The following is a 17486-nucleotide window of genomic DNA, read 5'->3' on the forward strand; positions in this document are numbered from 1 at the left end:
ACTACTGCAGGACCCATAATTTGTTCAATATTGCAAATAAAGCAGCAAGGGAACCAATATTTCTTCGTTTGACCTTCAGGGTAGAGCAAGAGTTTAAGCTAAAAGATCTCTTTTCCTCGGTCCCTCAAAAATTTGGTTAACAAAATATTTTATTGCAAATTTTGTAACATCCTAAATATTAGTTTTTTTGGGTTGACCTAAGCTCTTGTTCTGATTTTCACCGTTTACAATGTTCCTGCAGGCAAACCCTTTTTCTTGGGAGTTTTGGGTAAAGTGGGGAAGGGGTTAGACACTCAGTTCAGGTTTTATTGCAGTCTGTCCCCATTGGGTAAATTCCTATGTTTGTATGGGTGACCATTGTCACCAAGTAAGAAAAGAATAAAGCAAACATTTAATAGATGTCCCCAAAGCAAAGGGTGAGGAAGAACCTTCCAATAGGGGCACTGAATTCAGGGACAGCTTTTGAAGAGGAGAATTCTCTCCTCTGGAAGATTTTCACTAGCTTCTGGTTGCATCTCTGGGGCTTTCCCCAATGGTACACAGATTGTCAAAAACTACCCTAAAAGGCTTTTAAACCCCCCTACGCTATCCAAAACTGCAGGCCAATGCATTGTGTTGGCTCCTCATGTGATCACTATGTACTATCACAGTGATCAGGTAAGACTGCAGCGCTTTGTAAAAAATGCCAAAGTCTCTGTGCCAGTGTGGCAGTGAACTTTGGTGCCCGAATGTCGCTGATTTATTGAAGGAGTAGCAAAAGTAAAATTTAACTTTCAGCGCAGTGAATATTTTAAAGATATACTGACTTAAATTATCCAGTCCAGTAAAAGCCAATTTTATTGGCCTGTGATTGGGTATTTTTGCAAAGTGAGTTTTCACTACATGCACCAAGTGAACATCCCCTTGCATAGTGAAAATTCACTTTGTAACTTCAACATGCATCCTTGTGTCAATCAATCATAATGAATATTGGTAGCACGTGGCTACAGAAGCAGGTGATGAGTACAAAATTTATCTTTGGGGCTTCACAAATCTATGTATTTAAAATATATACACTATGGCTATTGGTGTTAGGGATTGCTCAGCGAGCTGGTGAGGTTGTGGTGCAGTTACTACTGCTTTACACCCGTGAACTGCAATGGTGGCTGAGTTATTACATTTATTGTGTCACCTGTGGCTGCCCATAGGGAATGCCTGCTGCCTGCTGTGAAGTTTTGAATTCTGGTTTATTAAGAACCAGTGCAGAAGCTGGGCAGCTGGCAACACGTGTCAAATACTGGAATCCGTTCATGGACTGCTGTTCCCAGCTCTATGAGCAAGCCTATATTAGTAATCATATTTTATCTCCACTGTTACTGTTTTTCTGAAAAACTATATTCTTCATGGATTTTACCAGGCACAATAGCAGTGTTGTCTTTCACACAAATTAAACCTAATGTAATGTAATGTTTGAGCACCATTGTGTGTGCTCGGGCTAAAATTCCTAAGATGTATTTTTTTTTGAAAACCGTGACTTGGCATTTTAAGCTCTGAATCTTGACTTTGCAAGTCATGTCATGACTTTACAAGTGCCTACATTTTTCAGATTATTTTTTTTCTTAGAGATGATGTAGGGCTTGGTGTATATTTGTTTAGTTCACTCCTCTATTAAAGGGAACAGGCATATTGAAAAATTCATACAGGCCTGTAAAACTGTATAAATTGATATCTCCCCTGAGTACATGGCTTCATTGATAAGGTTTTTTTAGGTAATCCAGAAATTCAAAATAGAGATAAGGTCAATCTGCAACTATAAAAGTTAATCAGGCAATATAAATTACATGAGAACAAAGTTCAAGCCAATAAAACATTCTTGTTTCATCTTCAAGCAAGTAAAAGAAAAAGTTGGCAAGTCAAAAATTCATACCCTCTGTCCCTCTTCCATTCAATGATAGCTCCAGGATTGGAGCATAGGTAGAGGCCTCACACAGACACCAGTGACTGATATGCAGTATCTGAACCCTCGTTTTAAGCAGGCAAGTGAAAGAGAGATGTCAGACAAAAGAATGTAACAAATGAATTACTTAGATTAATGGGCCATTCCCCCATATCCATTTTTAACTGAAGGTTGAGCAGATGAGTTTAGCTATTTCACAGAGATCATTGGCGTCTATTCTGAATTCCTGTTAAGAAGGAACAGATATCATTGTGGAAGAAAGGCCATTAAGTGCACAAGTCCTTGGTTCTACAAATGTCCAGCTCAATCTGAGCCACTAAAACACCTGATGTATTCAGGGCACCTGTTTTCACATTCATAATGCTGAAAAGGCTAAAAATGTATAATAGACATTCATCTTATAGTTTAAGGAATGTTTTACGTCCTACTCTCAACAAATGTGAAACATATACTCTATCTTAAAGCACACACTAAACACTGGCCATACCAAAGATATGTATTGCTCTCTAAAGGGATATCTATTTTACATAAGTATACAATAGGCAGTAAGCTACAGAAAATACATAAATGTCCATTGCCGGCTATAAACCGGGCATTCTGCTTTCATAGAATTCAATCCTTCAATGAAAACCATTTGTAGCAGCATTATCGGGAGAAGATCATCTTGCCTTCAGGAAGGCATCTGGAATATTAAATAAATATACTTCTCTGGAGTATGCTAGACACTTGGAATACAACTTATTAGTTTTACAAAAAAAGAAAAGAAAAAACCCAGCTAAAAGTGTACAGTTAGTGTACATTTATAAATCTAAAAAAACCCAAAACATTGTGATGCATATATGATCATAACCCAAATGCTGGGGACATTCAGTATCTGAACAGCTGTTGGTCAGAAGCAACAAGTCTACAGTGCTGTGTTATTGTTCTTTATCACAGTATGGTGTTCCACCAATGTTCGGTTATGGTGACTCCTCAGCAGTACTTGGAAAGGTCAGGGTGCTTGTGAACAAATTCTGTTCATAAACAGCATAATGATGATGTCAAAATGATTTTACAATCCAGCACTTTGCCAATTAAAGATGAATTACTTTCAGAAGACATAAATTATCTCCGTACAGTGCAAAATTATGGCCACAGCTAAAGGTTAAAAAAGAAAAAAAATGATTGATCCAATCTTCATAATTTTGAAGATTTTTCACTGCTGAAGCTATTAAAATTCTCTGCAGTTTTCTTTCGGAGATTTTCTATCCAGCTTGTGCTGCTCAGCATTGTTCTTGCTAAGCTGGAAGAGGATTGGGGGACATTTAATCGCATATTTTTACCAGATGTAATAAGTTCACCATAGCCTTCCTGGTGAGCAAAGGCGTAACCTGATCTTCTAGAACTAGTTCTGTGTACCCGACGCATCCGGTTTGCAAGGGGTTTCCGTTTCTTCTTAGCCTGCTGCAAATATCGAACCTTAAAGAAAAACAAACAAGACTAATCAAATCTTTGTAATTTCAAAACTACACTCAGTATGTAAGGCTTGCCTTCAGTATTTTCAGCTATTTTGTTTAGATATTAAACCAATGATTTTACAACTTTATAATAAGGCATTTTAACATTTTTATTACTTCTTTGATGCAAAATGTATATTGTATTGTAAAACAAAGAATAATTTGACACAATAGGCCTGATTTATTAAAGCTCTCCTGGAGAGAATACACTTTCAGCAGTGAAGCTTGGTGATAGAGCAAACCTGGAATGGATCTGGTCCAGGATTGAAAACACTTGCTAACAAATAGCAGATTGCTTTTAGGACAACCAATCCAGGTTTGCTGCATCACCCAGCTTCACTGCTGAAAGTGTATCCTCTCCAGCCCTGGAGAGCTTTAATTATTCAGACCCAATACATCAACCTATTGGGGCTGATTTACTAAACGTTTGAGCCGTTCACCGAGTTATAAAATTCAACAAGCTTAGTAAATGTGTTGAAAATGTACTTTGCGACAAATTAATGGCTAAAATCGGCAGAGCTTCACCTTATCCCTTGCACAGAGATAACTCACTTTGCTAATTGAATACCTTGGAAGAAAAGCAGCCCCAATGATTAATAAACAAGAGGTAATGTCAGAAAATTTTAAATAACAGCTCAAACAAACATGCTAAGTGAATGGCCTAAACTCTTTAGTAAATCAACCCCAAAAGGTTGATGTATTGGGCCTGATTTATTAAAGCTCTCCAAGGCTTGAGAGGATACACTTTCATCACTGAACCTGAGTGATCCAGCAAACATGGAATGGATTTCGTCAAAGACATTTGCTATTTGCTAGCAAATGTTTTGAATTCTGGACCAGATCCATTCCAAGTTTACTGGATCACCCAGCTTCACTGATGAAAGTGTATCCTCTGCAGCCTTGAATAGCTTTATTAAATAGAGCCCAATATACCTAGTGTGGGGCATCATACATGATTTTTACTGTGGAAAGGCTACTAGGTCCTAGTGTAAAACTCAGCTCCCGCCATTTTTAGATGATGATGACCTTTTGTGATACACTACACTTTTCTAGAGTATTTCTGGGTTAACAAATTATAGTAAATGTTAACATATAACACATATATACTTAGTAGTATAAGGATGTCCTGTTACAGGATTTAATATGGGAACAGTCCAGGGCATTCATCATGATGTATCTGAAGAACACAACCTTGCTGCATTACCTTATCACTTAGTGTAGGACTCAGATCAACTTTCAGGAAGCGGTAAGTCAACACAGGCATGACACAAATCACAGTGGTCAGGAATATCACAAGCCAAACACTCTTCTGATTTAGGGAATTTCTGGCATTTCCTGTTGATAAAATGGAAGAAGTAACTATTGATTTAGGTCATCAGGAAAATTAAAGCAGATGTCTATTTTGTGTGTATTAAAAAAAAATAGATTTGTTTAAATGTGGCAAAACTTGTATTGTTTAAAGTTGTTGTTTTAAGAAAATTCAAAAGTGAATGCATCACCCTGGCAGTTTACTTACATGTCTGAGATCAAGCTAAGGGTGTTAGACTCTCAGGTATTCATCTCACTACAAATAAATAAATTAAATAGGTACTTTCTCTATTTTTGGTATTTTTTGGCCATGGCCTGTTTGCATTATTTATTGATCCAATATTTTGATACCTCACTGACCAACACCTATGTACAGAAGTGGGTAGGCCAGGCACCAGCTTCCCAACTAAAGTCTTTATGTGAGTATTAGACAAATTAGGATTTTAGTCTGTCTGGTCACTCATGAAAAACACATTCTGACATTAGGTTATAGGGTCAATGTTTCCTTTATATCAGTTTATATCGTTTACAATTTTCTCACACGTAAGCCTGTTCCTCTTTGAAGAAAACTGAATTTTTGGGCTCACTTAATAAGGCGTAATGTTTTTATATTATTAATTGAAACTAAACTCCATCTCTACCATCCATCTTGCAGAGTTGTATAGGTTTCTCTCCAGTCCTGAAACTGCTTATTCTGATTTCACTGAACATTGTTAGTTTCTCACAGCATGTATTAAAAGCAGCATGTCAGAAGTCTGCCTTTCAGTTTCAGGGTATTCTAGCCCATTCATTCAGGCTGCACTGTCCCTGCCCTACTCCTTTCATTATTTGGATTCCAATTCTTTCAAACATCTCATGTGGACAAAATCCAACGACAAAAAGCCCTCCTAAACATGGCTCTGAAGAGGGGGGCTTGGGATGACTACCTCACTTATAAGTCAACCTGGACACAAGATGTTCAAGTGATAAGATGGAAACGCCTGCCCTTTTCTGTTTATCCAAACAATCCTATTCTTTTTATTACTACAATAATTACTGTACCTTTAAAATTGTGTATGCTAGAAACAAAAACTACACTTACCCACAAAAGGGAAATGACTGGGGAAAAAACTAAAAATCCCATCTCCATGCATGGCAAATAGGATAGAAAAATACACAGCAAGACTACCCCAAATAAAGAAATGGTTAATAGCGGTCCAATAGCTGGTGTCCAGGCCAATCTGCAACACAGGAACTCTCAGTAATTAATTTGATATGCATGTTACAAAGTTATAACCGCAGTTAAAGTATTTCGGTCAAGGCAACAATAAGGAAGGGACCAACTTTACTACAGAAATGTGATATATCAATAAATCAACTTAAAAAAGTGCTATTCATATAAAGACATTTTTGCCTTTTTTACATTGCTCTTCTAGATAAATACATACAATGCTATATACAGTATATATATCAACAATCTATTACTTAAAAATAAAAAAAGGCTTGAAATTAGACAATAAAGTTTGAATATCGGATTCCTCTACCGCCTAGTAGTTGTTAAAACTGTAAGAATATACATCACTTTAATGACAACCACCAGCACCAAGCAATTAGTGTCAATAAAGCTGATGGCATCTGGTGTTCACGGGACCTCACTGAATATTTTGTACATCTATGAGGGTCTCTGATGGAGGACATATATTGCACAAAGACCTGTGAGAGAGACCCAGGCAGACAGTGAAGAAAGGCCATAAAGAGTGATGGGAGCCATCTGGTTTGCTTTTGTTAAAATGTTACAGACAAAATACATTACCTGGACGCTAACAACTATTACTAGACTTGTAGCAACAGTGACAGCAAAAGACTGATAGTCTGCTATGTGCTTTCCATCCTCTCCAGCTGTATTAAAAAATGCACCAAAAGGTATAAAGAACAGGGCAAAGGAGGTGTAAATCCCATGTAATACACAGATAAAAAATCTTCGCTTGTTGAATAACAGATTTAGCTGGCCAGGCTCATAGAGTTTAGTGTAGTCCATGCAATTTTGTTCATTCACATCCTACAAGGAAAATCACATTGAACCAAATTATTGAGTGAACATATTCTACAGAAGGCAGATTTCTTTTAAAGAGAAACTTTATATATACCTTTATGTATAACTATAAATACCATATATATTCAAGTATAAACCGAGATTTGTTTTTAACATGAAAATGCCATTAAAAAAAGGAACTTGGTTTATACTCAGGTCACACTACTTGATGATGTGTTGCCTTTATGTAAACAGAATACTAAATTCTTACTGCCTGAGACAATATTAGTTTGTTACACACTTTACATAGGGCCACAGCATCATCTACTGGAGGACAACAATAATGAAAAAAGGATCTTTTAGGAGCAAATGACCTATCATAACCGTGTGATTTTCATTTGTGATTTTCATTTTTTTACACACTCCTGTGATGTATTCATTCTCATTAATTTTATTGGAATTTCTGTTGATTCTTTTTTTATTGTTAGCAGCAACATTTTGTGCCCTAGGCTTTATACTTGAGTCAATGTAGGATTTATTTGGATCAGTTTATACTCAAATTCATGCAGTAACTACAACAAAATTACAGGTTTTTTTTCTCTTTAATGTAAAAGCCCCCCCTAAGAGAAGACAAAAGTGGATGCTCTGAAACTGGTTTTCCGCTGTTCAATGAAAGTTTATCAGTAGCCAGAAATTACCAATCACTGGTTATGGGGGATGGTAGTAGGCGGAGCTTTACCATGAAGTCAAGATAATCATCTTGTGATAGGTAGAAACACAGGTATATTGTAAGTCATATAATATCATACCTGATCAAACAGCCCCATTGCTAGGACAGGAAGTGATGTATATACAATATTAAAAAGTGTAATAAACCACTGGTCATAGACTGTCTGTAAAAGGAAAAAAAGAAGAATAAAAAAAGGAGTTAATAAGTTATTTTTAAATTAAGTGAACATTGTCATGTATGTCAAATGCACATCTAACTTTGCACACTGTACAACTAACCTTTGTAGTTTCTGTGTATACGTGTGATTTGTCTCTTTGGTTTAGTTGAGGAAGAACCCCCCCCCCCCAAGTCTTTCTTTTTAAACCAAGTTATATTTCTCGGCTTCCACCATTGTAAAGTGAATAAACACTATGATGTTTGCTATGACCCTGTGCTGCACTAACTTGAACCTCTGTTCTATATAGCTGTAACCGGTCGAATTTTTTGTCTTGTTATAATGACATATCTGAAATTTGGGAAGGCCAATGAGCTGATAAAATTATGATTTTTACATTATATTTAATAATACATACAATACATACATATATTTTATTCAAGTAATTGTGAAATATTGCATATATATATTAAATGTTTTCTTTGTGGTAACAATTGGACCTCAATGGAAGTTCTTGCCTCTCCAAAGACTCTCATTTGTTACACTAAAATTTATATAAAAAAAACACTATGAATAAAAAAAGTCTGATTGACCACTTGACCACCAAGTAATAAGGACATACACACACTGAATTCTTCAATACTTATGATGATGATTGGCAACAATTTTTGAAATGTTATCAATGATAATTTGGAATAATTTTGCCATCCTAATCACCCACAATGACACCCGGTTATATACCAGATAAGGACTGTAGGTTTGTTATTAAGTTTAATTTGTATGTAAGTCGGAACAGGTACATTATTTTATTAAATGCAATTAGGACAGATGTTTGTCTCCACATATTATTAGGCAGAGTGGTGTCAGTTACTGTAAAAAAACCCCACTGTGATTTCACCCCAACAAAAAACAAAAAAAACTTTATGGAGCCTAGACATTAACTTGTGGAGCAAGCTGTGATTCAATATGCAAAAATAAAGTAAAAAAACAACTGCAGTTTGTCTTGGTCATTCACATCCTACAAAGAAAATCACATTGAAGAGTTACAAGATGCTGCAGAACAGCAAAAGATTTTTTTCTGCAAGTCATGCGAACTGCCCCCCCCCCAATCAAACCACCGTCCTGCACACGAACGAGCAGGGAAGCCCCATTCGTATCTAGGAGACATCCGTATATCGGGAACTACCTGTATTCAAAACATTTTTAAGATGGAATAGAGAAGAGTTAATTCCCCATCAAGTTTTGTTTTAAGGGGGGGCTTTTTACAAGAGATAATTGAGATAATCCAATCCTTCATAGCTGTTAATGCCACAGATGGCCTCCAAAACATTTCTGCAATAACCTCCCCCCACTGTGCCAGTGACAAAAGTTATTCAGCCAGGCAAATTAAGAGGGTTTATCCCCCCAGGAGGGACACAGACAGCAATACAAATCTGAGAGAAGTTTTAAACCAGAAGAGTGGACTTACACTTTAGGATCTTCTCTATACTCCATGTCAGTTCTGCGATAGCCAACGTTCAAACAAACTGCCTGAATCTATTTTTCAAAATCTATAGCTTAACATTTTGTAAACCTTGAAATCAACATTCCCACCTTTTATCCTGCACTTTAAACATAAAGAAACGACCAGATGTTTCATATGAAAACGATAAAATCAAGAAAAAGATTTTATTTTCCTAAGTGACTGCAATCTGGCTGCTTCACAAAAATTCAGGTAATTGTAAACATTATGTCAAAACCATGATATGCAACAATAGATCAGTGAAATCAAACAAAGGGTCAAAGTAAATAACAGACAAAATGTCTACACACAAACTACAAGAAAGAATCAAACAGGTGGAAATAATATTGAACTAGGCAATGCATTTTGTGAAGGAGTAGCAAAAGTAAAATTTAACTTTCAGCGCAGTGAATATTTTAAAGATATACTGACTTAAATTATCCAGTCCAGTAAAAGCCAATTTTATTGGCCTGTGATTGGGTATTTTTGCAAAGTGAGTTTTCACTACATGCACCAAGTGAACATCCTCTTGCATAGTGAAAATTCACTTTGTAACTTCAACATGCATCCTTGTGTCAATCAATCATAATGAATATTGGTAGCACGTGGCTACAGAAGCAGGTGATGAGTACAAAACTTATCTTTGGGGCTTCACAAATCTATGTATTTAAAATATATACACTATGGCTATTGGTGTTAGGGATTGCTCAGCGAGCTGGTGAGGTTGTGGTGCAGTTACTACTGCTTTACACCCGTGAACTGCAATGGTGGCTGAGTTATTACATTTATTGTGTCACCTGTGGCTGCCCATAGGGAATGCCTGCTGCCTGCTGTGAAGTTTTGAATTCTGGTTTATTAAGAACCAGTGCAGAAGCTGGGCAGCTGGCAACACGTGTCAAATACTGGAATCCGTTCATGGACTGCTGTTCCCAGCTCTATGAGCAAGCCTATATTAGTAATCATATTTTATCTCCACTGTTACTGTTTTTCTGAAAAACTATATTCTTCATGGATTTTACCAGGCACAATAGCAGTGTTGTCTTTCACACAAATTAAACCTAATGTAATGTAATGTTTGAGCACCATTGTGTGTGCTCGGGCTAAAATTCCTAAGATGTATTTTTTTTTGAAAACCGTGATTTGGCATTTTAAGCTCTGAATCTTGACTTTGCAAGTCATGTCATGACTTTACAAGTGCCTACATTTTTCAGATTATTTTTTTTCTTAGAGATGATGTAGGGCTTGGTGTATATTTGTTTAGTTCACTCCTCTATTAAAGGGAACAGGCATATTGAAAAATTCATACAGGCCTGTAAAACTGTATAAATTGATATCTCCCCTGAGTACATGGCTTCATTGATAAGGTTTTTTTAGGTAATCCAGAAATTCAAAATAGAGATAAGGTCAATCTGCAACTATAAAAGTTAATCAGGCAATATAAATTACATGAGAACAAAGTTCAAGCCAATAAAACATTCTTGTTTCATCTTCAAGCAAGTAAAAGAAAAAGTTGGCAAGTCAAAAATTCATACCCTCTGTCCCTCTTCCATTCAATGATAGCTCCAGGATTGGAGCATAGGTAGAGGCCTCACACAGACACCAGTGACTGATATGCAGTATCTGAACCCTCGTTTTAAGCAGGCAAGTGAAAGAGAGATGTCAGACAAAAGAATGTAACAAATGAATTACTTAGATTAATGGGCCATTCCCCCATATCCATTTTTAACTGAAGGTTGAGCAGATGAGTTTAGCTATTTCACAGAGATCATTGGCGTCTATTCTGAATTCCTGTTAAGAAGGAACAGATATCATTGTGGAAGAAAGGCCATTAAGTGCACAAGTCCTTGGTTCTACAAATGTCCAGCTCAATCTGAGCCACTAAAACACCTGATGTATTCAGGGCACCTGTTTTCACATTCATAATGCTGAAAAGGCTAAAAATGTATAATAGACATTCATCTTATAGTTTAAGGAATGTTTTTACGTCCTACTCTCAACAAATGTGAAACATATACTCTATCTTAAAGCACACACTAAACACTGGCCATACCAAAGATATGTATTGCTCTCTAAAGGGATATCTATTTTACATAAGTATACAATAGGCAGTAAGCTACAGAAAATACATAAATGTCCATTGCCGGCTATAAACCGGGCATTCTGCTTTCATAGAATTCAATCCTTCAATGAAAACCATTTGTAGCAGCATTATCGGGAGAAGATCATCTTGCCTTCAGGAAGGCATCTGGAATATTAAATAAATATACTTCTCTGGAGTATGCTAGACACTTGGAATACAACTTATTAGTTTTACAAAAAAAGAAAAGAAAAAACCCAGCTAAAAGTGTACAGTTAGTGTACATTTATAAATCTAAAAAAACCCAAAACATTGTGATGCATATATGATCATAACCCAAATGCTGGGGACATTCAGTATCTGAACAGCTGTTGGTCAGAAGCAACAAGTCTACAGTGCTGTGTTATTGTTCTTTATCACAGTATGGTGTTCCACCAATGTTCGGTTATGGTGACTCCTCAGCAGTACTTGGAAAGGTCAGGGTGCTTGTGAACAAATTCTGTTCATAAACAGCATAATGATGATGTCAAAATGATTTTACAATCCAGCACTTTGCCAATTAAAGATGAATTACTTTCAGAAGACATAAATTATCTCCGTACAGTGCAAAATTATGGCCACAGCTAAAGGTTAAAAAAGAAAAAAAATGATTGATCCAATCTTCATAATTTTGAAGATTTTTCACTGCTGAAGCTATTAAAATTCTCTGCAGTTTTCTTTCGGAGATTTTCTATCCAGCTTGTGCTGCTCAGCATTGTTCTTGCTAAGCTGGAAGAGGATTGGGGGACATTTAATCGCATATTTTTACCAGATGTAATAAGTTCACCATAGCCTTCCTGGTGAGCAAAGGCGTAACCTGATCTTCTAGAACTAGTTCTGTGTACCCGACGCATCCGGTTTGCAAGGGGTTTCCGTTTCTTCTTAGCCTGCTGCAAATATCGAACCTTAAAGAAAAACAAACAAGACTAATCAAATCTTTGTAATTTCAAAACTACACTCAGTATGTAAGGCTTGCCTTCAGTATTTTCAGCTATTTTGTTTAGATATTAAACCAATGATTTTACAACTTTATAATAAGGCATTTTAACATTTTTATTACTTCTTTGATGCAAAATGTATATTGTATTGTAAAACAAAGAATAATTTGACACAATAGGCCTGATTTATTAAAGCTCTCCTGGAGAGAATACACTTTCAGCAGTGAAGCTTGGTGATAGAGCAAACCTGGAATGGATCTGGTCCAGGATTGAAAACACTTGCTAACAAATAGCAGATTGCTTTTAGGACAACCAATCCAGGTTTGCTGCATCACCCAGCTTCACTGCTGAAAGTGTATCCTCTCCAGCCCTGGAGAGCTTTAATTATTCAGACCCAATACATCAACCTATTGGGGCTGATTTACTAAACGTTTGAGCCGTTCACCGAGTTATAAAATTCAACAAGCTTAGTAAATGTGTTGAAAATGTACTTTGCGACAAATTAATGGCTAAAATCGGCAGAGCTTCACCTTATCCCTTGCACAGAGATAACTCACTTTGCTAATTGAATACCTTGGAAGAAAAGCAGCCCCAATGATTAATAAACAAGAGGTAATGTCAGAAAATTTTAAATAACAGCTCAAACAAACATGCTAAGTGAATGGCCTAAACTCTTTAGTAAATCAACCCCAAAAGGTTGATGTATTGGGCCTGATTTATTAAAGCTCTCCAAGGCTTGAGAGGATACACTTTCATCACTGAACCTGAGTGATCCAGCAAACATGGAATGGATTTCGTCAAAGACATTTGCTATTTGCTAGCAAATGTTTTGAATTCTGGACCAGATCCATTCCAAGTTTACTGGATCACCCAGCTTCACTGATGAAAGTGTATCCTCTGCAGCCTTGAATAGCTTTATTAAATAGAGCCCAATATACCTAGTGTGGGGCATCATACATGATTTTTACTGTGGAAAGGCTACTAGGTCCTAGTGTAAAACTCAGCTCCCGCCATTTTTAGATGATGATGACCTTTTGTGATACACTACACTTTTCTAGAGTATTTCTGGGTTAACAAATTATAGTAAATGTTAACATATAACACATATATACTTAGTAGTATAAGGATGTCCTGTTACAGGATTTAATATGGGAACAGTCCAGGGCATTCATCATGATGTATCTGAAGAACACAACCTTGCTGCATTACCTTATCACTTAGTGTAGGACTCAGATCAACTTTCAGGAAGCGGTAAGTCAACACAGGCATGACACAAATCACAGTGGTCAGGAATATCACAAGCCAAACACTCTTCTGATTTAGGGAATTTCTGGCATTTCCTGTTGATAAAATGGAAGAAGTAACTATTGATTTAGGTCATCAGGAAAATTAAAGCAGATGTCTATTTTGTGTGTATTAAAAAAAAATAGATTTGTTTAAATGTGGCAAAACTTGTATTGTTTAAAGTTGTTGTTTTAAGAAAATTCAAAAGTGAATGCATCACCCTGGCAGTTTACTTACATGTCTGAGATCAAGCTAAGGGTGTTAGACTCTCAGGTATTCATCTCACTACAAATAAATAAATTAAATAGGTACTTTCTCTATTTTTGGTATTTTTTGGCCATGGCCTGTTTGCATTATTTATTGATCCAATATTTTGATACCTCACTGACCAACACCTATGTACAGAAGTGGGTAGGCCAGGCACCAGCTTCCCAACTAAAGTCTTTATGTGAGTATTAGACGAATTAGGATTTTAGTCTGTCTGGTCACTCATGAAAAACACATTCTGACATTAGGTTATAGGGTCAATGTTTCCTTTATATCAGTTTATATAGTTTACAATTTTCTCACACGTAAGCCTGTTCCTCTTTGAAGAAAACTGAATTTTTGGGCTCACTTAATAAGGCGTAATGTTTTTATATTATTAATTGAAACTAAACTCCATCTCTACCATCCATCTTGCAGAGTTGTATAGGTTTCTCTCCAGTCCTGAAACTGCTTATTCTGATTTCACTGAACATTGTTAGTTTCTCACAGCATGTATTAAAAGCAGCATGTCAGAAGTCTGCCTTTCAGTTTCAGGGTATTCTAGCCCATTCATTCAGGCTGCACTGTCCCTGCCCTACTCCTTTCATTATTTGGATTCCAATTCTTTCAAACATCTCATGTGGACAAAATCCAACGACAAAAAGCCCTCCTAAACATGGCTCTGAAGAGGGGGGCTTGGGATGACTACCTCACTTATAAGTCAACCTGGACACAAGATGTTCAAGTGATAAGATGGAAACGCCTGCCCTTTTCTGTTTATCCAAACAATCCTATTCTTTTTATTACTACAATAATTACTGTACCTTTAAAATTGTGTATGCTAGAAACAAAAACTACACTTACCCACAAAAGGGAAATGACTGGGGAAAAAACTAAAAATCCCATCTCCATGCATGGCAAATAGGATAGAAAAATACACAGCAAGACTACCCCAAATAAAGAAATGGTTAATAGCGGTCCAATAGCTGGTGTCCAGGCCAATCTGCAACACAGGAACTCTCAGTAATTAATTTGATATGCATGTTACAAAGTTATAACCGCAGTTAAAGTATTTCGGTCAAGGCAACAATAAGGAAGGGACCAACTTTACTACAGAAATGTGATATATCAATAAATCAACTTAAAAAAGTGCTATTCCTATAAAGACATTTTTGCCTTTTTTACATTGCTCTTCTAGATAAATACATACAATGCTATATACAGTATATATATCAACAATCTATTACTTAAAAATAAAAAAAGGCTTGAAATTAGACAATAAAGTTTGAATATCGGATTCCTCTACCGCCTAGTAGTTGTTAAAACTGTAAGAATATACATCACTTTAATGACAACCACCAGCACCAAGCAATTAGTGTCAATAAAGCTGATGGCATCTGGTGTTCACGGGACCTCACTGAATATTTTGTACATCTATGAGGGTCTCTGATGGAGGACATATATTGCACAAAGACCTGTGAGAGAGACCCAGGCAGACAGTGAAGAAAGGCCATAAAGAGTGATGGGAGCCATCTGGTTTGCTTTTGTTAAAATGTTACAGACAAAATACATTACCTGGACGCTAACAACTATTACTAGACTTGTAGCAACAGTGACAGCAAAAGACTGATAGTCTGCTATGTGCTTTCCATCCTCTCCAGCTGTATTAAAAAATGCACCAAAAGGTATAAAGAACAGGGCAAAGGAGGTGTAAATCCCATGTAATACACAGATAAAAAATCTTCGCTTGTTGAATAACAGATTTAGCTGGCCAGGCTCATAGAGTTTAGTGTAGTCCATGCAATTTTGTTCATTCACATCCTACAAGGAAAATCACATTGAACCAAATTATTGAGTGAACATATTCTACAGAAGGCAGATTTCTTTTAAAGAGAAACTTTATATATACCTTTATGTATAACTATAAATACCATATATATTCAAGTATAAACCGAGATTTGTTTTTAACATGAAAATGCCATTAAAAAAAGGAACTTGGTTTATACTCAGGTCACACTACTTGATGATGTGTTGCCTTTATGTAAACAGAATACTAAATTCTTACTGCCTGAGACAATATTAGTTTGTTACACACTTTACATAGGGCCACAGCATCATCTACTGGAGGACAACAATAATGAAAAAAGGATCTTTTAGGAGCAAATGACCTATCATAACCGTGTGATTTTCATTTTTTTACACACTCCTGTGATGTATTCATTCTCATTAATTTTATTGGAATTTCTGTTGATTCTTTTTTTTATTGTTAGCAGCAACATTTTGTGCCCTAGGCTTTATACTTGAGTCAATGTAGGATTTATTTGGATCAGTTTATACTCAAATTCATGCAGTAACTACAACAAAATTACAGGTTTTTTTTCTCTTTAATGTAAAAGCCCCCCCTAAGAGAAGACAAAAGTGGATGCTCTGAAACTGGTTTTCCGCTGTTCAATGAAAGTTTATCAGTAGCCAGAAATTACCAATCACTGGTTATGGGGGATGGTAGTAGGCGGAGCTTTACCATGAAGTCAAGATAATCATCTTGTGATAGGTAGAAACACAGGTATATTGTAAGTCATATAATATCATACCTGATCAAACAGCCCCATTGCTAGGACAGGAAGTGATGTATATACAATATTAAAAAGTGTAATAAACCACTGGTCATAGACTGTCTGTAAAAGGAAAAAAAGAAGAATAAAAAAAGGAGTTAATAAGTTATTTTTAAATTAAGTGAACATTGTCATGTATGTCAAATGCACATCTAACTTTGCACACTGTACAACTAACCTTTGTAGTTTCTGTGTATACGTGTGATTTGTCTCTTTGGTTTAGTTGAGGAAGAACCCCCCCCCCCCAAGTCTTTCTTTTTAAACCAAGTTATATTTCTCGGCTTCCACCATTGTAAAGTGAATAAACACTATGATGTTTGCTATGACCCTGTGCTGCACTAACTTGAACCTCTGTTCTATATAGCTGTAACCGGTCGAATTCTTTGTCTTGTTATAATGACATATCTGAAATTTGGGAAGGCCAATGAGCTGATAAAATTATGATTTTTACATTATATTTAATAATACATACAATACATACATATATTTTATTCAAGTAATTGTGAAATATTGCATATATATATTAAATGTTTTCTTTGTGGTAACAATTGGACCTCAATGGAAGTTCTTGCCTCTCCAAAGACTCTCATTTGTTACACTAAAATTTATATAAAAAAAACACTATGAATAAAAAAAGTCTGATTGACCACTTGACCACCAAGTAATAAGGACATACACACACTGAATTCTTCAATACTTATGATGATGATTGGCAACAATTTTTGAAATGTTATCAATGATAATTTGGAATAATTTTGCCATCCTAATCACCCACAATGACACCCGGTTATATACCAGATAAGGACTGTAGGTTTGTTATTAAGTTTAATTTGTATGTAAGTCGGAACAGGTACATTATTTTATTAAATGCAATTAGGACAGATGTTTGTCTCCACATATTATTAGGCAGAGTGGTGTCAGTTACTGTAAAAAAACCCCACTGTGATTTCACCCAACAAAAAACAAAAAAAACTTTATGGAGCCTAGACATTAACTTGTGGAGCAAGCTGTGATTCAATATGCAAAAATAAAGTAAAAAAACAACTGCAGTTTGTCTTGGTCATTCACATCCTACAAAGAAAATCACATTGAAGAGTTACAAGATGCTGCAGAACAGCAAAAGATTTTTTTCTGCAAGTCATGCGAACTGCCCC

At 36.1% G+C, this 17486-nt stretch overlaps 2 protein-coding genes across 2 annotated transcripts; both read right to left on the minus strand.

Annotated features, from left to right (window-relative positions):
- Positions 1-857: 857 nt before the first annotated feature.
- On the minus strand, positions 858-7644 carry LOC140345003 (probable phospholipid-transporting ATPase IM; the record flags this gene model as incomplete). The annotated part of the gene is given in 5 exon segments (XM_072432176.1): positions 858-3394; positions 4637-4767; positions 5822-5960; positions 6533-6778; positions 7561-7644. Coding segments are annotated over 5 exon segments (882 nt in total), but the record flags the coding sequence as incomplete, so codon positions are not given.
- Positions 7645-11483: 3839 nt separating this feature from the next.
- LOC140345004 (probable phospholipid-transporting ATPase IM) lies at positions 11484-16571 on the minus strand. Its single transcript, XM_072432178.1, has 5 exons — positions 16312-16571; positions 15296-15541; positions 14585-14723; positions 13400-13530; positions 11484-12157 (listed from the first exon to the last, which is right to left on the minus strand). The coding sequence occupies exons 1-5, from the start codon at positions 16327-16329 to the stop codon at positions 11876-11878; spliced, it is 816 nt and encodes a 271-aa protein (XP_072288279.1). The 5' UTR covers positions 16330-16571; the 3' UTR covers positions 11484-11875.
- Between the last annotated feature and the right edge of the window lie 915 nt (positions 16572-17486).

This window comes from Pyxicephalus adspersus, unplaced genomic scaffold, assembly GCF_032062135.1.
Source record: "Pyxicephalus adspersus unplaced genomic scaffold, UCB_Pads_2.0 Sca310, whole genome shotgun sequence".
In the NCBI taxonomy this organism is placed as follows: Eukaryota; Metazoa; Chordata; class Amphibia; order Anura; family Pyxicephalidae; genus Pyxicephalus; species Pyxicephalus adspersus.